The sequence below is a fragment of the Rattus norvegicus genome, chromosome 18 (genome assembly GCF_021556685.1).
Source record: "Rattus norvegicus strain SHRSP/BbbUtx chromosome 18, alternate assembly SHRSP_T2T, whole genome shotgun sequence".
Classification (NCBI taxonomy): domain Eukaryota; kingdom Metazoa; phylum Chordata; class Mammalia; order Rodentia; family Muridae; genus Rattus; species Rattus norvegicus.
Window position 1 is genome coordinate 45,086,225 of NC_141551.1, and position 24,712 is coordinate 45,110,936.

Consider the following 24,712-nt stretch of genomic DNA (forward strand, 5'->3'; position numbering starts at 1 on the left):
TTCTCTCCCCACCAAGAAGCAGGGAGGAAAGGAGTAAAATAGAAAAAAAAAATTATTGATGAATTTGCATCAGCTTTGAGGAACATGATAGTGAAGTCTGGCATCTGTCAGATAAGCATCTGTCCTCTGTTACTGAAGGATGTGGGCCAGGATGTTCCATAAACTGCTACTCTTCTTGGTGCTGTTATCTCTTTCATCTCACTTGTTGACAGTCTGGACTCCATGATTTCCATTATTTGTTCGATGTTCTGTTTAAGAATGACAATCTCTGGGGAAAATTTTGATATTTAATGTTGTTTTCTAAGGATCTAGGTTTTTCAGTATTGTTTTCTATCAGAGCAGATTCCGTATTTTGAATTTTTGACATGTAAGTCATTTCTACATGGCTAGAACAAAATTATTGATGCGATTTTAATTTTAAACTAGCATAAATGTTAATATATAAATTATGTTGTATAAGTATGTATTGGTAAAATTTTGTATGAATTTAAAGGTGATTTTTTTCCCGAGTTATGCTAATGCAGTTCACTTTGCAGTTTGAAAGAAAATTTTTAAATAACCTCTGAGGTTTACCTATTAAAGTAAATGTTTACCTAATCTTATTTCTGAACTGTCAAATGTTTTGTTTTTATTGTTAGAACTTTTATTGTAACTGAATCTTGGTGTGTGCAGACTGTCTTCACATTTGCTATCTTTCTCCTTGAAACTCCTAACTTTGAAGTTCTAACTGGAAAAGTCTGACTCCAAAATTGTATTTTAAAATTTTCATAATTTTCATTCATTTATAGATCTCAAAAAGACACCAAAATGACACAGTTTTTTGGGCATAATTTTGAGGAAGAGAGGTGGCGTAAAGCAGCTTTGAAAAATGCCTTTTCTTTATTAGGCAAGCAAAGGTTTGAACATTCTGCAGCATTTTTTCTTCTAGGTGGTTGTCTCAAAGATGCAATTGAGGTAATTAGTTGAACTTCCTTTTCTATCAGTGTTATCATTTCTTTAAACAATCTAAATCTTAAATTTTTATTTTTAATTATACTAGAAATAATACAAGGCTAAGAACCTAAAGTAACTGATATGATTTCACAGTACATATTCATTTTTTACCATTTAGCTTATATTTTTATGAATTGTGATAAAGCAGGTTTTGTAGAGTGAATCACTCATATGACCACACATTTGAAGTATATTTGACTCTTTTACTGGGTAGACTAAAAAATAGCTTTTTAATTTGCAATTTCTAGTCTGATTCGATGAATTGAGAAGAGTATAGGTTTAAGAGGTGTAAAATAAAACTAGAGGTTTAATTGACACTAGATAGAATTATCCATTACCTCAGGTCAAGTTAGTTTTTAAATACATGTTTGGTAATAACAAACAGATTTGGAGATCTTATCAGTGTTAATTTACTAATGTAGGTATCTGCATGCCATCATTACATTTATTGCTTGCTAAATTTAGAGGTAACAAATCTTTAAACATTTAGAGTAAATAAATTTGAGTTTCTCTCAAAAGCTTACTTTGTTTGTAAATATTTTTTATTTATAAATGTTTTAAAGGTATGCCTTGAGAAATTGAATGACATTCAGTTGGCTCTAGTAATAGCAAGATTGTTTGAGTCTGAATTTGATAAATCAACAACATACAAGTCAATTTTACGCAAAAAAGTTTTGGGAATTGGTTCTCCAGCCAGTGAGCTCAATTCATCAAACATAAATGCACATCATGACCCCTTTCTTCGGAGTATGGCACATTGGATTTTAGAAGATTATAGTGCTGCTCTGGAAACATTAATAAAGCAACCTGTTACAGAGGAAGAAGGTACGCTGTTCTTTCAAGATTTTAATGAGAACATTACTAGTGTTTTCTCAGTGGGTAGTCCACTGCTTACGCTAATGTAATACAAAACATTAAATATTTGATCTTTGTGACTAAATGAGATTTTGTTCTTTCAGAAAGATAACTCATTTAAAACAAAGAACTTTAGATTTTTCTGTTCTTATGAAATATATTGAACACCAGTATTACTAAAAGTTGATTTTAAATACTTTGGAGAAATGGTAAATCGAAAATGGGAAAAGAAAAATGAATATAAAGCCAATTTTTAATATTAGGTTGGGTTATTACACTTGTTAATTGATTTTATAATTTTTACAAGGAAAACTCATTGAATATAAAGAAAGCTGACTTAAGAGGTGTGAGTAGAGAACCTTAAACTAGCCAAATCCTTGACTTTTATGTTGATTCAGTCAGTAGAATAGAGATAATTTTAAATGTACCCTTTAGAACATGCTTCTGGTTTTCTTTTCTTTCTTTTTCTTTTTTCTTTTTTTTTTTTTTTTTTTTTGTGTGTGTGAAACATTTTTCTGTGAATTAGCATAAAAATGGTGGAGATTACTATTCCAGGGTTTTTCATATGCAGAATTGAGCTATATGTGATAGCTGATTTAGTAGGATATTATTTTGAACAGTAAGTAAAGTAGCTTCTAGTTCATGTTGTTTAATGTGCCACTACATATTTAGTGTATGCTAATTAGGATGTATGTATCTTTAAATTAAGAAGAAAGCCATGAGACACAAGTATTCAAGTGTCTTAGCTATTTAAGGTAAAGCGTTTCATACTGGCTTCTTCATAATGGAGGGGAAACATCACTATATTAAACTTATATATTTTCCTGTTTTTTTTAAAAAAATGTGAATCTTAATATAAGATCACATATTCCTAGAACCATTTAAATCTGAGAAAAGTGATAATAGTCGTTTAGGTCACAGTGTCAGTATGATAGGACTACAGGCAGAGAGAAGTATATGGCTATAGGATAATTTTATAGGATAATAGTGGGACTACCCAGGACTAAATTTTATATGGAGTGCCAAAGAATTAGAAATTAAGGATAACACCTGTATTTTTAGTTTAACTAATAGTAAATGATATGATGGAGTGTTGATTAGATCAGGAACCCTTCTCTAGGTAGATGATACTTGGTCAAAGGACTGGTTGAAATAATACAAGTCAATCAAAAGAGGTAGGTAGATGACGGTGCCCTTGAGACACCAAATAAGAAGCCAGCAGGGCAAAAGTTTTTCTTTTTTTTTTTTTCTTTTTTTTCTTTTTTCTTTCTTTGGTTCTTTTTTTCGGAGCTGGGGACCGAACGGCAAAAGTTTTTCTATTTAAGTAGAAATGAACTATGGAATTTGGAAAGTGGAAATAGTGATATTCAAATAAACAGTATAGAGATGGTGTTTAAAGTTATGGGATTCTTAGGAGTTTAACTCAGAGCATGTGGATAGAATATAGCTTCTGTGGTCAAAGAGGTAAGGATTCTATCTAAAACTTTGTTTTATTTGGAAAGTGGTATGGCCTTTGGTTACCTGTCATATGAAATATCGTTTCCTCTGAGAGAAAGGGGACTCTTATAATTACATATTCTCAGTTCATATCATGAAGTTATCTTGATTCATAAAATTAATTTACTTTCAGATCAAGGCATGATGTCAGCTTGTAATCCTGTAGTTTTTAATTTCTACAATTACCTAAGAACACATCCTCTTTTGCTAAGACGTCATCTTGGATCATCTGATACATTTTCAACACACATGGCTTTAACAGGAAAAAGTGGACTGGCAGGAACAATTAATCTAAGTGAAAGAAGATTATTTTTTACGACTGCTAGTGCTCACCTAAAAGCTGGCTGCCCAATGTTGGCTTTGGAAGTATTGTCAAAGATGCCCAAAGTCAATAAGAAAGCAAAACCCTTTTGTAGAGGATCTAGTTTTTTAACTAGTAAAGAATCTTCTCCACTAAAATCGGAAACAAGAGAAGACAAGTCTTCTGCTGTTGACTGGTCACAGTCGCTGATCAATGGTTTTGAATCTTCTTCAGAGGGTTCCTCAGAGAGGCACTCAAACTCTACCTTTTCTTTTGATTGGAGCCAACCGAGTATGGTATTTCAAGATGACTCTTTGGAGTTGAAATGGGATAGTGATAATGATGAGGAAAATGAAGATCCCCCTATTTCAATGAAAGAAATAAGACCTTTGCAGAGAAACACAATTAAAGAATTAGACGAATTTAGCAGTTACACAGACTCCTTAAGCACACTAGATGAAAATGACATTTTAAATCCATCAGAAGATATAATTGCTGTTCAACTAAAGTTTAGAGCATGTTTAAAGATTCTCACAGTAGAACTTCGTACTTTATCTACTGGCTATGAAATAGATGGTGGGAAATTGCGTTACCAACTCTACCACTGGCTTGAAAAAGAGGTAGTAGCTCTTCAGAGGACTTGTGACTTTTGTTCAGATGCAGAACAACTGCAGTCCACATTTAGCCAAAGTGCAGATGAAACTGGATCAATTGAAGATGCTGATGATTTGCATCACCAAACAAAAGTGAAACAACAACTGAGAGAAAGTTTCCAGGAAAAAAGGCAGTGGCTCTTGAAATATCAATCACTCTTAAGAATGTTTCTTAGTTACTGTGTGCTTCATGGCTCTCATGGTGGGGGTCTTGCATCAGTGAGAATGGAATTAATTTTACTTTTGCAAGAATCTCAGCAGGTATGTAACATTTTTGTTTTTCTTTGAGGTGAGGTGTCATCATGTACCTTTAGTATGGAACTCTCTATGTAGACCACACTGACCTTAACCTCACAAAGATCCTCTGCCTCTGCCTCTGCCTCTGCCTCTGCCTCTGCCTCCCAAGTGCTTGAAACTAAAAACATGTGCCATCACACTGGTAGTTAAATAACTTTTAACAGTTGGACATAGAATATGTGGATGAAAGGAGAGGAATAATATAATTATTTTAATTAAAAATGTAAAAGCTTTATTTAAATAAAAGAATAATACATTTTTGAAATAGCTTTTGGAATTGTGTTTTTTAATTTAAATATTAAAACTTGCCTTTCTTTGTTATAGTACTTGAAGGAATGAATCTTTGTGTGTAGTCATTAGGAATTGGTGGAGCTATGTGCGTGACACTTGCAGAACAGACGTTATCAGGTGTTTTGACTTAATTTGTGTGAACAGTCTTATGAGTGCCATCTGAAGTAATGAACTATATTTTATTGAGGAGTATTATGGGTAGTGTTGTTCTAGATACAGTTTTAGAAACATTTTCTTCCTGAGATCATAACAACTTAAAGTATGTACTTTGAGTGCTTTTAATTTTTAATTTCGAAGAATTTTGAAAGTCTGAATTACATAGGGAATAGATTAGAAATAAAAATAATTGTTAATTTTTTTCTCTTCATTTTTAAGGAAACAGCAGAACCAATATTTTCTAACCCTCTGTCAGAACAAACTTCAGTGCCTCTTCTCTTTGCTTGTACAGCCAGTGCCAAAACAGTAGTTGCCAATCCATTATTGCACCTTAGCAATTTAACACATGATATTCTACATGCCATAATAAATTTTGATTCACCACCACATCCTGATAGCCAAACCAATAAAGTAAGTATGCTTCATTTCAAGTTTTTTTGTAATCAACATATATTGTTTAGATAAAATGATAGACTTTTGTTTTAGAATTTTTACATATTTATAAAATATTCAATTCTATTTCCCACATATGCCCTCTGTTAGATCTCTCCTCTCCTTGTATATTTAATTTCTTTCTCTGATTGCTCCTTTCTCCAAGTAGCCCCCTTCTACCTTTAAGTACTTATTTTCTGATTCTAGTTTATTTTGCTTCTTGATTTAGAGTTTTATTTGCTTCTTTGGGTTTAAACTTTAATTTACCTATACAGAATGATAAAATGAAGATACAAAGGTTAAGCCTTTCTAGCAAAATAAATTAAAACACCAGACTCAACATAATATTTATTGTATTAATGATTGTGATTTAAGGCTATCTGGCTATATAGGTCAGATGCTTGAGGTTTTTTGTTTTTTTTTTTTCTCTTCAGTTTAGCATGTCAATTGTTTATTCTACATAAGCACCTGTACAGCAGAGGTGGACTTAGTGAATAAAGGCACTTATCATCAAACTTGAAAGCCTTCATTGGCTACTTTGTATCCATATAGTTGGAGAAGAGAACAGATTACTACAGTTTGTCCACAGTCCTCTCTATCTACACATTAAATAAACATAAATTAAGACACATTAAATAAACATAAATGTAATTAAGAATGCTCTGTTTGTGTGTGTGTGTGTGTGTGTGTGTGTGTGTGTGTGTGTGTTAGAGAGAGACAGACAGACAGACGGACAGAGAGACAGAAAGAGAGAGATTAAAGCAAGCATATGTGTAGATATACAATTGATTCCTTAAGCTTTTTTATTGCAGTAAAAATGTTTGTATATGTCTGGGTTCACATGCCACTACACACATAGAGGTCAGAAGACATTCACAGGAGTCAATCAGTTCTCTCCGTCTGCCTTGTGAGTTCTAGAGATCTAATTCATGTCATCTATCAGGTACAGGACCCACAGATCCATCTTGCTGGCCATTCTTAAGTTTTTGGGGTTTTTTTTGTTTTGTTTTGTTTTGTTTTGTTTTTTAGATTCAATTGATAAGATATAATTGCCCACCTAAACATACAAAGCCCAGTACCATCCATCCCTTAAAAACATTGATAACCTGTAAATACACAGAGCGAGATCTTTACATCAGCCTCCATTCACAGCTTCTCAGCCTCACCTCCTCCTCTCTTCCTCTCTCTTTGTTCCAGTCTCCTCCTCTTCCTTCAGATTTTTCTCCTGCCCATCCTTCCTTCTCCTCCAGTGACAGGCCTCCTTCTATCTTATACCTGCCTGACCTGTGACATGATCCCACATTTCACCCTTTTTGTCTAATTAAAAAAAACCTTTTCTCTCAAATATAAGCTGAGCACAACTATTATTATTTTGTAATTAAAAGCATAAAATATATCTAATACCCAGTCCAACACTATATCAGTTAAACAGAACATTTAGTTATCCATTCTAGCTTAAGAAAGAATTAAAATCTATATTATATCTTGGCTAGCTTGTATACTATCTGATAACTGTCTAATAAAATATGTATATTCAGAGTTAAACAGCCTGATAGGCTATGAGACTATAATCAGTCTTCAACCCCGACAGAAATCTGAGAATGACCAAATATCTACTACACACATAGGAAGCCTAACATGACTTCTAGAACTGAGAGGTTGTAGAGACAAATCTCCACTAGCACAGTCCCCTGTTAGCAACATGTGAGTGCAAGTCTTCAGCCTTCTGGCCCAAAATCAAGTGACAGATCTTGAAATGCAGATTTTAAAGGGCTGATCACCCTGTCTTGGCAGAGTTTATCAGTCAACTATTCTGCATAATTTGTCCTTTTCTGGTAGATTGCTTTCAGTGGATGGAATACTATATTTTTTTAAAGGATCCAAGTGTAACCCTTTTGTGAACTAATAGATAAGTAGAGTGTTCTCTTCTTAATGTTAAATTACATATTTTAAAAATAAGTATCTTGTTTCCTGTGTTCTTTCAAGGCCGGCAGAATTATCTGTTTAAATTCCTAAATTAATTCCAAATTTATTGAATCATCTGTGAGAAAGGCTCTGGATTAAGTTTGTTTATAAGAAGTTTGGAACTATCATATTATAATTTAGTTGATCTCACTCACCATCTTCTTAACCATCTCATTGTACTTTATCTCCTATTAATACTTTATTTTTCCTTTCTTGAGATCCCTTTAGTGACTGAGTTTGATTGACAATTTTGGTATACTACTTGGAATTTTTTTCTGTCATAGTTTAAAGATTCCTGCTGCCTCCTAGGTTATGACATGATTTTCTTCTCTCTTGATAATAGATTCTCCTTCCAGTTTTACCATCTTTTATATGCTTACCTCTTATAATTCACTGGGAGTCTCTGTCACTTCTTTTCCTGTATTACTCTATAGTACAAATCCCTACAGTATGTACTTTATAGACTGAAAATTAATTTCCTGAAAACTATAATTATTTTCAACAAACTGCATTCCTTATTTAATTCTATTACTTGATTATACTTATACATTCATATATTTTGTATATTTGTGTATATGTGTGTATACACATGTGAATGCTACAACTCACATGTGAAAATTAACGGACAACTCTTGGAAATGACTTCTCTTACGTCGGTCCCATGGATTAAACTCAGGCTTGCTGGCAAATACCTTTACCTGCTGCACCACCTGCTGGCCTGCCAATATTAATTACAGGAGTCCATGCTCTATCACTTTTCTTTTTCCTTCTTACTTAAGAACTGTTTAAGAACTAGTCTGAAATGTAGCTGGCTTTAATTTGATTTCATCATTGGCTCGTCATTTGTTTTGGTTTGAGCTAACTTGACTAGTCTCGGAACTCATTCATTCACTCTAGATCTCCTGGGGGGCACCTAGATGATTGTAGGACAACCTTATTTATTTTCTTGTAGTTGACAGATTTGACTATATGTGTTTCATCTCTCATCCTCCAGCAAGCAAGCCAAGTGTGCTAAACTGGTCTTTCCAGAGAAGTAGAAGTGATAGGATGTATGAAGAATGTCGTGGAATAGGAAAGGAAGAAGAGGGAAGAAATTTGTTTATAAGTAATTTGCATGTGTGACACTCTTAATCATTATTCTGTTGCGGTGAGGAGACACCCTCATCAAGAGAAAGGTGTCATATCGGGTGCTTGCTTACAGCTTCAAAGGGTAGTTAGTCCATGATCACTATGGCAGGAAGTATAGTAGTAGGCAGGCAGGCAGGCATGGTGCTGGAGCAATAGCTGAGCTTATATCCTGATCTGGAGGGAAATAATTTGCTTGACATGAGCCTTTCAAACCTCAGAGCCCACCACAATTACAAACTTTCTCCAACAGAGCTCTACTTCCTACTTCTTAAACAGTCTGCCAGCTGGGACCCAAACTTAGCAAATATATTAGTCTACCTGAGCCATTCTCTTGAGTTGCTAAAGATTTGCACATGGTAAACTGGTGAATAGAAGAACTGACAATCTAGTTCCAGTCCAGGTTCAAAGCTTAGGGAGTAAGTTTTGTTTTAAAAGTAAACAGTTTGACATCTAAGAAGAGTTCATGTTTCAGTTACATTCTGAAGATGGGAAGGAAGGTAATGACAAAAAATAAAAAGCGTTTCCTTCTCTCCTTCTGTTAGGTCTTCCAATTCACTGGCGAGTGAGAAGTCAGTCTGTCTTAATCACACTACTGATTTTAGATAATTTTTTTTCTGGAAATATCCTCAAGAGACTCACTCAAAGTAATGTTTATCCGAGTGTTTGTATACCTCATAGCCCAGTAACATTTTGTTTCTGTTTTTTGTATAAAAATCTCTTGGGTTTAAGAGTACCAAGACTAGATTTTGCCAGGCCTTTTGAGTTGTAAGCTCAGGTCTCACATATTACTTCTGTTCATTCGTCAAAGAAGTCCCAAGGCCAGGGAGTGGAGAAATAGATGCTAACTCTGTAGTGGAGAGAGACTACAAGTCACTGTTATCCGCATTTTGCCATCTTCAATATATGCTATTTTTAACCACAGGTATTATTAACAGTAGAAGCCAAAAAAGCAATTAGACTTCTCTTTATGAATACCCATTTTTATATACATGGAACATTTGTACTTCATAATCAGAGAATCATTTATAGTCCAGTAAGCTTTCTTATGTCTTAATCTTATTTGCCCTTGCTTTATTATAGCTGCTGTCATTTTAGGTTAGAATCCTTTCTTCTGTAAAATAAATATTTGATTTTACTGCCTTTCTTCCTTTTTCTTTTTCTAAAGTTTCCCTTTTGGATGACTGTAACAGATTGAGCATTTTCTTTGATCTGTACATAAAGTGAACTGTCATTTATTAGTACTGATTATTCATATTTTGTTCAAGAAGGAGCAGGTTGAGTTTTAAAGGGTATGCTTTTACTGCACGGTTCATATTGTTCTGGGCTCATACTTCTCTCTTTTGATTTGGGAAGAGAGAACTGGCAGTAGTTATATATTTTGTAATTTCTGCCAAAGAACTGAGTTTTTTTCTTTAACATTTTTAAAGAATAACTTCAATAGGTAGAAACTGTTTTCTAAGGGGAAAGAGGGAGAAAAAAATAGCTTACCAAGGCAAAAAACTTTTAATTTTCATTTCATTTTTGACAAAATTATACCTAAATTTTTTTTTACTTAAAGTAATTATTCTGTGTGTGTTTTTATTTTTTCAGGTATATGTAATGCATACTTTAGCAGCCTCACTCTCTGCTTGTATTTATCAGTGCCTTTGTGGTAGTCATAACTACAGGTAAATATCTTCTTCTGAAATTTAAGATCACCTTCAGTAAACAGTGGGGTTATCTATATACATTATTAATTCAAAACTATACATAACACTGCTTTCAGTAAATTCAAAAAGCACATGACTGAGATGTTGAGTACTTGTTTTTTTCATCTTTGAAAATTCAGCTAATACCTTTATGATAAAGGAATCGGAAGCCAGCTCTTGTTTTTGTGACTTAGATAGTTGCCTATAATTGATCACTGCCATCCTGTTTGGTACTGTGATAGATTCTGAGAATTTGAAGATGAATAAAATACTTGTTTTTTAAGATCATTATTAGAAACAGGTAAATGAAGGTAAATAATGAAATATCATACTTGAGTGATGAGTTCTATGACTTGGTATATAACAAAAAGCATGAGGCACACAGGCAGAGGAGCGACTGACTTGGGATTAAGAATATTTTCACAGGGGGTTGGGGATTTAGCTCAGTGGTAGAGCGCTTGCCTAGGAAGCGCAAGGCCCTGGGTTCGGTCCCCAGCTCCGAAAAAAAGAACCAAAAAAAAAAAAAAAAAAGAATATTTTCACAGAATTTCTGCTTAGAAATTTCTCCTCATATTCTAGTTCCAGCATAATTTGTTAAAATCCTTCAAATTGACCTGCTGGTATATACTCTAGCTTTAGTTCTTTGAAATACTTGTGACATTATTTGGTTAAATATTATCTGACTTCTATTTCCTACTCTTTGAGACAGGTAATAGAACTTGTATGTCCATCTTTTATTTCCCCCAAACTCCATGCATTCTTTTATCTATTGGTTTTATTTCAGGGCAAATCCTAGTTTCATTTTCTAGATACTGTGTGTTCTTCTGCAATAGTTTCTTAGTAGGCAGAGTTTATATTTTAGAAATGTGTCTTTTTTTCTTTTTAATGAAAATGGATTCCTTCTCTTCCAATATATCCTGGTTAGTTTCCCACCCTCCTTTCAGTTCTGCCCCACACCCTCTCATCCAAATCAACTGCCTTTTAATCTCTCATTAGAAAAGAGCAGGCTTCTAAAAGGTAACAACAAAACATAACAAAAATAAAATACAAGGAATTCTTTCTTTTTAAGACTGCAGAATTGGGTTTTAAATTTATGCATATCAATTGTACATTTTTATGCAGTACAGTATGTTTTTGTTTTGTTTTTGTTTTTTAAAGAAGGACATAGGCACCAACTTTGTTGCTGAAGTTGCTCTTTCTCCTTTTCATATTTATTTATATATATTTTGTTTGATTTTGTATGTATTTATTTTAATTTTATTTGTTCCTTTGTCTTAGTGTTTGAGTACAGTGTCTATATATATGCCTTCATGCCAGGAGAGGGCATCAGATCATGTTAGAATAGGGAATTCTGTCTTAAGTCTTGTCCCTACTTCTAGTTCATTGTACTTCCTGGTAGTACTTTTGTACCTTTTAAGGCTGGGGGGGACTTTTATTTCTAATCCTTTCTGTTCCCTTAGTTAATAAATCAAGATTATAACAATTGAGGATGGGGTACCAAACCCCAATCATATATCTAACCCAAACCTTACATGCAAGGCTCAGGGAAAGTCATGCAAGTAGAGGCACAGAGGTTGTTAAGTGCGAGAGAACCCAGATTCCTGCTGCAAGATAGGACATCTAGACATGGCAAGGAAGCTAAAGCCATGAAATCTCAGCAGTATGCTGCCTAACCAGCATAGAGAGGGGAAATGCATCATTGCCCCACGTCCATAGATGAAGAACTGAAAAAAATCAGTGGCTTCTAGATAGAATCAGTTTTCTCCAGGTACAAACTTCTTGATTGGTTATCTAGTCCAAACTGATCAGCCCTAACCACTATTAGGACTCAGTAGATTGTTTGTGTAATAAACACAGATACACACACACATGGGGTGGGGGGAGATACAGATAACATATAGCAATAATAAGTAATGAACTTGAGAAATTAGGAGGGACAAAGGAAGAGTTGGAGTTCAACTGGAGGTCATCATGTAGAAGAATGCAGGTTGATCCATGCTTGTCACCCTGTACATAGCTTAAGTCCAAGTGGACCAAGGACCTCCACATCAAACCAGATACACTCAAACTAATAGAAGAAAAAATGGGGAGGAGCCTCGAACACATGAGCACTGGGGAAAATTTCCTGAACAAAATACCAATGGCTCATGCTCTAAGATCAAGAGTCAACAAATGAGACCTCATAAAACTGCAAAGCTTCTGTAAGGCAAAGGACACTGTTGTTAGGACAAAATGGCAACCAACAGATTGGGAAAAGATCTTTACCAATCCTACAACTGATAGGGGGCTTATATCCAAAATATACAAAGAACTCACAAATTAAATGGCAGGGAGACAAATAGCCCTATTAAAAAATGGGGTTCAGAGCTAAACAAAGAATACACAGCTGAGGAATGCCGAATGGCTGAGAAACACCTAAAGAAATGTTCAACATCTTTAGTCATAAGGGAAATGCAAATCAAAACAACCCTGAGATTCCACCTCACACCAGTGAGAATGGCTAAGGTCCAAAACTCAGGGGACAACAGAGGCTGGCAAGGATGTGGAGAAAGAGGAACACTCCTCCATTGTTGGTGGAATTGCAGACTGGTACAACCTTTCTGGAAATCAGTCTGGAGGTTCCTCAGAAAATTGGACATTGAAATACCTGAGGACCCAGCTTAACTCTCTTGGGCATATACCCAAAAGATGCCTCAACATATAAAAGAGACACGTGCTCCACTATGTTCATAGCAGCCTTATTTATAATAGCCAGAAGCTGGAAAGAACCCAGATGCCCTTCAACAGAGGAATGGATACAGAAAATGTGGTACATCTACACAATGGAATATTACTCAGCTATCAAAAACAATGACTTTATGAAATTCATAGGCAAATGGATGGAATTGGAAAATATCATCCTGAGTGAGGTAACCCAATCACAGAAAAACACACATGGTATGCACTCATTGATAAGTGGCTATTAGCCCAAATGCTCGAATTACCCTAGATGCACAGAACACATGAAACTCAAGAAGGGTGACCAAAATTCGAATGCTTTACTCCTTCTTTAAGAGGGGAACAAGAATACCCTTGGCAGGGAATAGGGAGGCAAAGTTTAGAACAGAGGCAGAAGGAACACCCATTCAGAGCCTGCCCCACATGTGACCCATACATATACAGCCACCAAACTAGATAAGATGGATGAAGCAAAGAAGTGCAGGCCGACAGGAACCGGATGTAGATCTCTCCTGAGAGACACAGCCAGAATACAGCAAATACATAGGCGAATGCCATCATTAAACCACTGAACTGAGAACAGGACCGCCGTGGAAGGAATCTTAGAAAGGACTGAAAGAGCTTGACAGTTCAGTGAGTTCAGTTCACGCAGTTTTGTGCAGGTCAGAGGAGGTAGTTTTACTGGGAGAGTTTTTACAGAATCAGGTTGTAGGTAAAGACAGAAGGATCCAGAGAATAAAAAGGAGCAAGAAGATTAGAACAGGTGGTCACAGTTAGTTTGAGGCCAAGCAGAGCAATTTAGTCAAGAAGACAAGAGAAGCCAGTTTGAATCAGTCATCTTGGAGAGGAATTTGAGCCAGAAGAGCTGAGTTGAACCAGTTCAGAAAGAACTAGGAAGGGTTTGTTTATTCAGCTAACAATGACATCTACAGTCCATGCTATTCATAAGGGCTCCTTAAGAATCCAAAAGTATAGACTCTGGTACAGCAGATTCCTAACATCCAAAGACAGCCACGTCATTGGGTAGCCTGGATATAAGTCTGCAGAGTGAATGGGAAGAAAGGATTTTTATCATACCAGATCATTTAACTATCTTTCCCATTTCCTCAGGCTTTCTGTCATTGATATACATGATATTTCTTCCTTCTTCAAAGAAAATAAACTGATTTAAAAAAAAGTCTCTGAATGCCTTGGCTAGTTGCTAAGCACACTACCTGTATCCTGACTCAGCCAGAGCGGGCCTGTACCAAATTCATTGGGTTCCCAATTGTCTGAGCCATCTCTTCTATTCATAGGGTTTAGATTCTAGTAATAAATGATTTTATCTTCAACAGGTCCATTCCTATGATCCTTTATAACATAAAAATGCTAAAATACAAAAAAAAAAAACAAAATGAAAAACTCTTTGAATAATCCACTTTATTAGAATCAGCCATACCTGCTTTTGTTTTCTCATGGCTTCAATTTTTTCCTATTGTATTAAATTTTTCATATTAGAGATATTTCACTGAAGTACCTTATTAGATTGAGAACTTAAACCTTTTTAAAGTAAGCATTCATTGCTACAAGTCTTCCTCCATGGCTTTGAGGGTTGATGAGAAGATTTTTCTGATTATTTCTCCCTTTGTAGGTATACTGGCTATTTTTATGTCAACTTGACAAAGGTTTCTGAGAAGGAGGGAGCTTCAGTTGAGCAAAGGTCTCCATAAAATCAGGCTGTGACCAAGGCTGTAGTTTGTTTTCTTAATTTGTGTTTGATGTATGAGGTTCCTAGTCCATTATGGATGGGGCCACCCTTGGCCTGGTGGTCTATGGTTTTGTAAGAAGGCAGACTGAGCAAGTCATGGGCAGCAAGCCAGTATGTAGCACCCCTCCATGGCCTTTGCATTAGTTCCTTCCCTTTCTTTCAACAACAAGAGACAATGATATTGACATGTAACTTAAGATTTACTGTGTTAGCCAGAATATGGCAAATACATAGGTGAATGCCAGTAGCAAACCACAGAACTGAGATCAGGGGGAGGGGTTTGGGGGATGTTGGCCCGGAAACCGGGAAAGGAATAACAATCGAAATGTAAATAAATACCCAAGTTAATAAAGATGAAAAAAAAAAGTTGGAGTGAAGAGAGAAAGATATGATGTAAACAGTACTTACAAAGTTCTTAAAAAACAGTATTTGAAAAAATCAAAGAGTGTAATTGTGGAGAGCCTTAGGGTTAGGGCCTAGTATCTGCCTAGTATCTGAGCTCTACCCATATTTTTATCTTCACCAGAAAATAGATACTCACCCAATTTTGTAGTGAAGTGAGTCTATACCTCAGTGTGCTTTAGCTTGTCTTACCCATTTGATACAGACATTTCCTCAGTTATCTAGTGACTAGGAAATTATCAACTTGTTTCTGACTTTCTTTCAGAGGGAATCAATCCATTGGTAGATATTTATGGTACATCCATGGGTGGAGGGAAAATCAGGAGACTCCTATTCCACTGTGTAATGTCCCTCTCTATATCTTTTTATCATTTCTTCCATCTTTATACGTTATCTTTGTGTTTTGACTTTAGAAAACTTTTAAAAGTGTAACATTCATTGTAAGTGTTCTGGCAAGTTTGATGAGTTTGTTATCTCTTACATGTGTCAGCTCTCATTTATATTGGCTTTTGGTTGTCAGTTCATCTGTATAATCTGTCCATGAGCAACCCCACTTATCACTGGGGTTATATGTATGTTTCCAAGGTAGCTTCAGTTTTATTTCTTTGAACTGAGTTCATTTATGTAATTGAGTATTGGTCTGATTTCATCAAAATGTTTCTATCTTCTTGTCATAAATCTTCCTACAGGTTGAGGGAATTTTTGTTATTACCCTGCCATCTTAAATCTGGAAAATAAAAGCCAATAATATTTATAAATATCTCCAAAATGTTAGTGAGAGTTACCAAGTATAATAGCTTTAAGGCACTATCTTTCTAAGTGTAAGCATTATATTTATTTATTGAATATATATCATAGGAATTTCTGAATTCCTATTTTCTAGCACTTTTATAAGATCATTTTGCTGCTGGGTGTCAGAATGTTAATGTCCTTTATGCTAAGCTGTTATTTGTTTGTCTTTATTAAATTATCATAAGTTCTTAAATATATGATGACTACCTTTTTGCCTTAATAGTGTGATGTGTATAATTTCATCAACAACAATATGATAAAAATTATTTAGATTCGATTCCATATCATAGCTTTTATGGAGGCAGAAGCTGTTTTCTCCATTATATGCTAAGTGCCTGGTTCAGAGCCAGATAGAAGGAGAGCTAGCCATTAAATATGAAAATGAGCCTAGACTCACTTCACTTTTTATAAAAAAGTATTTTAAAATCATAATACAAGTTTGCTTCTACTGGCCTAAAATGATGCGGGTTTTTCTTCTTCTTAAAATATTCTTTATCTTTCACAAAACAAATATACTAGATACTTGTCAAATTTATTTTAGTTTAGAAAGCATATATATTTTTACTTTAAAGTATACTGTACTAATAGAATACAAGCACTGTAGACCATGTAACTTAGACATAATAATATAATTCAGAAACAAAATTTTCAGTTAAAGTATTATAGAAATTATATGTAAGAATGGAAATATTGCATATGAAATTCATCTTAAGTTTAAATATTGTTTCCTTTTTTAGTTCATTTCAAACAAATCAGTTTACTGGAATGGTGTATCAGACAGTACTTCTTGCCCATCGACATTCCTTGAGAACAGGAAGTTTAGATGAATCAGTAACTCCCAACACATCACCAGCTCAATGGCCAGGTATAAGTAATTACATAGATAAGAAATTCTTTTTAGTTTTGGAAATGTTAAATGACAAAAGCAGACGTGCCTTAGTTTTACCAGTTGATGATCATTGTTAAATATTGGTAGCATTGACACCATTGCAAATTCAATGCACAGTCTTCAGTTATATTTTAATTTAGTTACACAAAGTTCTTGTTAAACAAGACTATTAACAAATAAACTAAGTATTTCCTTGATCTCTATATTAAAAGAGTTCATTTTGTTAAATTGTTTTTTAAATAATTTAAAATATTTTATCATAAAATATGCCATTAAATTTTTATCTATGAGATTTAACATAAGTTTATCTGAATTGAACAAATGTTTCAGCAATTGCTCCTAAACCATCATAACCCAGTGGTTATGAGTCCAGCAGAATAATATTTAATGTCGATTGAGTAAATTTTTGCAAAAACTCAAAAAGTTGAAAAATGTATTTAATTTTTTACTTTAAAAGTTTATTTTTGGTTTTTCTCTTGTTTTCATTAATGTCAGCTGTTTTTCATTTTTGTCCTAGGAATCAATTGTCTAATTCAACTTTTGAATTCTTCTGGTGAAGAAGCTCAGTCAGGACTTACAGTGTTGCTTTGTGAAATTCTCACAGCAGTGTATCTTAGTCTGTTCATTCATGGGCTAGCAACACACTCTAGTAATGAGCTATTTCGGATTGTAGCCCACCCTCTAAATGAAAAAATGTGGTCTGCAGTATTCGGTGGAGGAGCACATGTTCCCAGCAAAGTACAGACAACCTCAAAAGCTTTATCTGGTAAGTTTTTATTGTTCCGTGCCCCCTCCCCGCCCCCGTCCCTGTCTGCCTCCCCTCTTTTACTTCCTCTCTAATCTTCCCCTCAGTTTTGTTTTTATAAGTTGAAGCTTTATTCATCTGGATAATAACTTTGTTAAATGTAATTATATCTTAATTTTGTGTAGGAAAGTTCTTGTTATACAAGACCACCAACAAATAGTATTGTCGTAAAAACTGAAGTTTTAAAGCTTCTTGTGCAGTTTTCAATGTTTAAGATACTCCTGCACTGATAGTTAGACTGTACAATGTAATTATAATGTCTCTTAGTATTAAGATCTTCATTACTTTTGAAATAAACTTTGCTTTTGTTCCATACCAAATACAGATTTTTCTCTTCTTTCTTTGGCAGGAAGGCACTTTGCTATGCCTAGCCCCCACCAGGTAGTGGTATTCTCCATGGAATGTGTGGGCTTTTCCAAAGCTCTGTCAGCCATCAGTTCTCATAGCCCTCCCACTCTTGCAGGCAAGATATTAGCTTTAGAAATAGGCTCTTACAGTTTAGCTTGCTTTATGTTGTTTTTCAAGGGTTGCATACAGTGGGATAGTTTGTTTTGTTTGGCATTTAAGGAAAGTTGACATATTTCCTTTAATCAAGCCATATTTTTGATTTAAAACAATGATTAGCATTTTAGAAAACTGTTTCTGCTCTTCTAGTTTCAAATACTTGGTTTTGGATATTTTCTGTCCCTTAAATTGTAATATTTCTAAGCGTACAAAACCAAAAGAAACAAATGCTGGTGCTGATCATTGGAAATCACAGTATGGCTTGAAATGACTGGGAAAGCATTTCCCATGAGGCTGCTTTATGGTCTGCATATTATTATGACTGGCTATTAGAGTTTTTGGATTTCTAAGTCTTTTTAATACCATGAAAAGTAAATATTTTAAATAAGTGTGTCCTTTTGCTATATATATTTAAATAAAATTGTAACAGCCCCCTTATTCAACTTGAAAATAATTTTCATGATATTTTCCAAATCTTCTCATTTTGTGATTTATTACCATATGTGATAGTATTAGTTTTTTCAGTTTTGAAGAATATCTAAAGTAGCTTTACGACTTATAATACAGGAACTCTTGTTACTGTACTGACATTAAATTTTAAAAAATTATTAAAACCTGTAAATTTAAATCTTCAAGTATAAGTTTGAAAACAATTTTAAATGCTTTTTAGAAGAAACCCTTGTGCATACATTTGTAAGTGAAGCCCAGCAAGATTCTCTCTGGATTTTAATCCTCCTCAGCACCTTTAAGTACCATCACCTGGACCTTATGTAGGTTTGGATATTTATGATTTGGAAGTGCAGGTGGGTGATGAAAGACTTACAGAAAAATAAAATTTTGCTGGGATTTGTTACATTCAAAAATCATTGTGGGACTAGAGAGATGACTTAACAATTACAAGCACTTTTTCTTCGGAAAATCCAGGTGTGAGGACCAGAACTCATGTGGCAGGTCACAACTGTGTTACTCACATTCTAGGGGAACCAATCCTCTCTTCTGGTCTTTACAGGCATGAGCACCCCATGATTCACAGACATATTTAAACAAAAGGACGTACATGCAAGTGAGACAGTCACGTACATAGAATAAATTTGAAGGTTTTCAAAAACATTGCTGTTAGAGTTCATACCCTGACAAGGGAATATTTTTAGATTTTTAAGTATTGTTTTATGATAGAAGAAAGAAAAGTGGTTATTCTCAGTAGTCTTATAAGAAGCAATGGCATCTATTTTTCACAGAGCTATAACCCCATGACTGTAGAACAAAAGTCCTGGTAACTGAGCTTCTACTTTTTCCTCACATTGAAACTATTTGCTCATTTATCTGCCTCTCTGTTACTTTTTAATCCATGTACTTTTCCCCACTTCAAAAACTCAGGAAAAGGAGGATACAACCTCAAAATAGACCCAGATTAAGTTCTTTGTTTTGAATGCTGGGAGTCAAGCAAATTCAGTTCATAATTTTGAGCAGACTTCAGCCAGATTTATTGGTACAGAGCCCATTTGGTATCTCACAACTGCTCACTCTTCTTTGGTAGTACCAAAGTAGAAGTAGCAAAAATTAAGGAAGTATGGCTGTATTTCAGTAAAATTCGGATATAAAAATAGGTTTTAAGCCAGGTCTTTCAGTCCCAGCACTTTGGAAGCAGAGACTGGGAGATCTCTATGTGTTCATAGCTAGCCTGCCCTATTATGTAGTGAGTTCCAGGACTACCAGGGCTACATGTAGTGAAACCTCTACCCCAACCCCTAAAGTCCTATTTTGTCAGTCCTGAAGTAGAAAGTTTGCTCTTCTATTGAAAGGTCCAGTGCTTATATAGCTGCTTCACAGACTTCACTCTCTGTCACCTGGTACTGATATACCCACTACATTTGTCTCAGTAATCCTTTTGTTCTTCTACCTTTTCCCCTGAAAATTATAAATTTTAAGTGCAAAGTTACTTATCAAATAGTTACCTGTTTATTTAAATATTAAACATGTTAGTTTTGACAATTTTGTTACTTCCCATGATATATTTGTCATAAATTAAAATTAACATCTGTGAAATTCACCTTGACTGTCTTTTTTATATATCTGAGTTCAAGGAAAAATTTTCAAAACTAACAGGAGTTAAACTCATAGATCATTAAGTTAATGATTAAGTAAATAACCAGTAAATTAATTTTGGCTCTATTTTAATGTTTTAGAAAAATTATTTAAGACTCCAGTTTTATTACTATGAAATACTGAAAGGAATAAGTTCTGCTAAGCAATGTTACTATATGCTTTAAGATGAAAAGTATATTGTTAGTTTGATCTTAGCCCCAGCTCATCCTTTTTCTTTGAAACTGAAAACCGAGCCCAGAACCATGTGCATGTTAGGCAAGCTTCTACCACGGAGACATATCAGTAGTCCAGTTCACGAATTTATGCTGAGCACAGGTAAATATGAAGAGCCTTACACAAAGCTCAGTCTGATTCTTTTTTACATACTAAAATTTGTTGCTTCAAGGCAGAAGTAACATTGTATAGTTGTATGTTAGAATCTTTGTAAATGTTAATACTAAACATTCTCAAATAATCAAAAATAATCAAGTTAACCAAAAATTATTTGTATGTTTACCCTTTTGGATTAGGGATGTGATAACCAAATGTTAAAAACACAGTTACCTTGTTATAGAATTAGATGTAAATATATCCAACTTAAGTTATACTCATCCATCTTTGAGAATGCAGAAACTGGATGTAGTCATGGAAGTCATACTAAGTGCACTTATATGATTGATCAGTTGTTTAAGACAGGCATTTGTTTCCAAAACTAATCTAGTTTAGAAGGGAACAGGGAGGAAAAGAAGTAAAGGGAAAGGATCGAGAGACTAAGGGGGAAGGGAAGGGAAGCAGTGTATTATGGAGTAATGGCAGTCAGAAACAGCCAGTCTTGGAAAGCAAATACTCTGAAAAGCCAGGAGAAAAAGCTGATGTCCAGTAGCATCCAGGAGAAAACAACAGAATGATGGCTGGTCCTGTGAAAGAAAACTCTGGGGGTTGGGGATTTAGCTCAGTGGTAGAGCGCTTGGCAAGCGCAAGGCCCTGGGTTCGGTCTCCAGCTCCGGGAAAAAAAGAAAAAAAAAAAAGAAAACTCTGAAATCTTGGTTTTAAACATGTTGTTTTGCTTAAAGCACACAAAATGCAGCACAGCAATCTAAGGAATTTTAGTTGTAGATAAATGCTTTGGGTTTGGATTGCTGCAAAATACAATCACAATGTTTCAAGATCTTAATTGTATTAAATAATATTCAGTGTACATTGTTGAGCAAGGAGTTTGTCTTCATTTCTTTTCCTGTTGCTATGATAAAATCCCCCAGCAGAAGCAACTTAAGAAAGTGTTTATTTTAGCTCACAGTTTAAGATAAAGTCATCATGGCATAAAGTAAAGGCAGGAGGAACTCGAAACAGTTGGCTATATCATTTATGCACTTAGGAAGTAAAGAGTAGAGTGTCTGCTTTCTTTTTCTATTTACATAAGCTAGGACCCCAGCCAGAAATGTCACTATCCCTAATAACATCTTAGTGAACACAAGATGTTCACTAAGGGCCATCTCCTAGGTGATTCTTGATGCTGTCAGGTTGACATTAACTATCACAAGGAAAAGAAAAGTACTTTGTTTTCCTAGTTAATCAGTATCCAAATACTATGTATTAAAAATGAAATACTTGTTTGGAATCCCTAAATGTATGTTTTCTAAGAAGTGTTTTCAAATTTAGTGCTAGGAAAGGCATTTGAAGTTTGGTATTTGTGTTTCTTACTCTGGTATAAATTCTCTTCTTAAGTGTTTTGAAGTAATGATCTCATGAACTAAATTGTAGGATTTTCTACATTTCTTTTGTTCTAGTTCTTTTACTGACTGTTACTTTTTGATTTTTGTTGAGATAAAAACACTCTGACTAAAATAACTTGTGGCAGAAAGGGTTTATTTGGTTTCCCTTTAGATCAGTCATTCAGAGAAGTTCAAGGCAGAAAACAGCAGCTAGGAGCCATGAAAGAACTGTGCTTCCTGATTGCTCCCTAACTCATGCTCAGGTAGCTTTCTTATGTAGTCCTCATGGCCACTTGACCAGGAATGACAGCCTAGGATTCTTAAGCAAAAAGTTAATAATATACACGCATAATTTACTGTTGCGGTTCATATTTAAAAAGAATCTAACAACTCATGCTATCTCCAGCACCATAGGGCCACATGGCATCTGCGGGAAATTTTCATTTCAATCAACAAAGCATCTCAACCTCTAAGCTCCCAATCACCATCCCATGCTGCTTCCTGCCAGCTACTCTCTGAGCCCAGCTCTAGGCACCCTCTTGCTGTGGACTCTGCTCACATCCCCTGCATCTGCCCACTGTGGTTATAGTCACAACTCTCAGTAACCCCTTAAAATCAAAACTCAGTAAATTCGTAATTTAGCAATCAGATTTATGTCAGTAAATTCTCACCCCACAAAACATCCTCTTAATAAACTCTAATCCAATTAATATTAATGTAAACTCCCCACCTAGATAAGACAAGTTGTCCTATAAAAATCTATCCCTTATGAAATATTCATAACTACCTGTGGCCCTTTAAGGCCACACAGATCTGGGTCATCCCCCTCCATCATGGTTCCTCTCTCTCCTTTCTCCTCTCTTCAAAACTCTGTGCCTGCCATCCTTTTTCTCTACCCAATCACAGGCCTTGTCTTATCTTGTGTCTGCCCTCACCTGCATACAGACAGCAACTACAATTCACCCTTTCTGTCTAATTAAAAAAAAGAACTTTTCTCTCTCCAATGTAGACTGAGCACAATTATTACCATCCTGAAATTATAAAGTGTAAAATACACCTAACAATTAAATAGTACATTCTGTTATCTATCCTAGCTTAAGAAAGGCTTAAAAATCTATGTGTTATATCTTGGCTAGCTTGTATACTATCTGAAAACTATCCAATTAAATATGTATTTTCAATGTTAAATAGCCTGGTTGGGCTATGAGACTATAATTAGTCTTCAAACCTGTCAGAAATCTGAGAATGAACAATACCATTTGAAAATATAGGAAGCCTAACATGGCTTCCTGAACTGAGACAAGTTGAAGAGACAACTGTCTACCTGTACAGTCCCCTGTTAGCAGTGTGTAAGAGTGTCAATCTTCATCAATTAAAACTTACTAACTTAAATATTAATAAAATTTTTCTTTGTGAATTCTATACCACATATTAATGAAGATTTTAATTTTTATAATTAAATTATGGTAATTGTATATGCTTGTGGTATTTTTAGTTACTTTGTGATAGCTAATCATTAAGTTGAAAATTTGAGTAAATTTAAATTTTTTTTTCTACAAAGAGTTAGCAGGACAATACATTTGGTGAGAAAAATTTGCCATAAAACCTGTGAATTTTATCTTCTCTCTTTTTTTTTTTCTGGTTTTATGTTTTTATTGGGGTTTATCATGGGTAGGAGCAGCTGCTACCATAAGGTATGCCCCTCCCACCAAGCAGATCCGTTCTAATCCTCCCCTTGTGCTTTCTGGGACTTTTTCTTTTTCTTTGTGCTGCTCTTTGTAAAGCTAGCTGCAGCCTCAGGCTCCTCAGAAAATTTCCTTTTCTTCTTAGGGGTTGTCTTCTCCTAATAAGTTTAAGGAAATTGTAACTCCTAATTGTAGAATAAAATATAAGGGGATGGGATGGGGCTTATGTCCCAGAAACCGGGAAAGGGAATAACATTTGAAATGTAAATTTAAAAATACCCTATTAAAAACATATAAAATTATTTTTATTTGTGGTAAGCATGTCATGTCTTCTCACTGTGAAATGAAAAAAGTCACATATTTTGAAGACATTTAAAATTATCTTTTTTATTATTTATGCTAAATATAGATCAGAAAATCCAAATCCTTTGTGTATATGGAACTTAAATGAAAGCTAAGTGTTTTATTGGCCACAGAATAAGGTTTCTTATAGAAGAGACAGACACATTTAAGATAAATGTCAGTGATAAAACACAGCTGAGCACAGCAAACACTCATCACTGGTATCTCATTGTCGAGAGGTTTTAAAAGATGACCAAACATGAAAAAAACTACCTTCAGAGGGAAATGAATTCATGTTTGTTAGTCTTAGGTGTTAATGAGGGCCGTGTCATATTAAGCTTCCCTTTCTGTTTAACACTTTTTTGTGAGAATGGGTGATAAAAGTAGCCTTCCTAGAAGGATTGAAAGAAATATAAATATATATTTCTAAAATTATTATTTTATTCCACTATTAAGGCTGTTCTTTTTGATATATGAAGCTAGAAGTTATAAGGAAAAGCACTATATCATCTGTCTGACCTAGATAGCCTCATTCAGTGGATTTAATATTTAATAATGTCATTAAAACTAAGTATATTGTCTTTCTGTAGACATTTTTTCTGATGTTTGTGGCAGTTTCAAGTTCTGCAATAAATGGATTGAATATTATTTCCAAACTGATACTTGTAATAATTTAGAGTTACTGTTCCAGCACAGTGATCACAGCTCTTTTGCTTATATAACACTACAGAACATAGTTGATTCACCAGCATTAGATCTGTGTGCTCCTGTGCAT

The 24,712-nt window shown here is 34.6% G+C and overlaps 1 protein-coding gene across 9 annotated transcripts in view; it reads left to right on the forward strand.

Moving 5' to 3' along the window:
• Dmxl1 (Dmx-like 1) overlaps window positions 1–24,712 on the forward strand; it is a 171,435-nt gene that overhangs the window by 79,192 nt on the left and 67,531 nt on the right. For 5 of the 9 annotated variants that reach the window (XM_087592831.1, XM_087592833.1, XM_087592838.1 and 2 more), the window contains exons 22-29: window positions 789–954; window positions 1,557–1,818; window positions 3,479–4,560; window positions 5,263–5,454; window positions 10,159–10,235; window positions 16,653–16,780; window positions 17,322–17,570; window positions 17,959–18,072. In XM_087592831.1, the coding sequence (XP_087448957.1) occupies window positions 789–954; window positions 1,557–1,818; window positions 3,479–4,560; window positions 5,263–5,454; window positions 10,159–10,235; window positions 16,653–16,780; window positions 17,322–17,570; window positions 17,959–18,072 (2,270 nt within the window). 9 annotated transcript variants of the gene reach the window in all.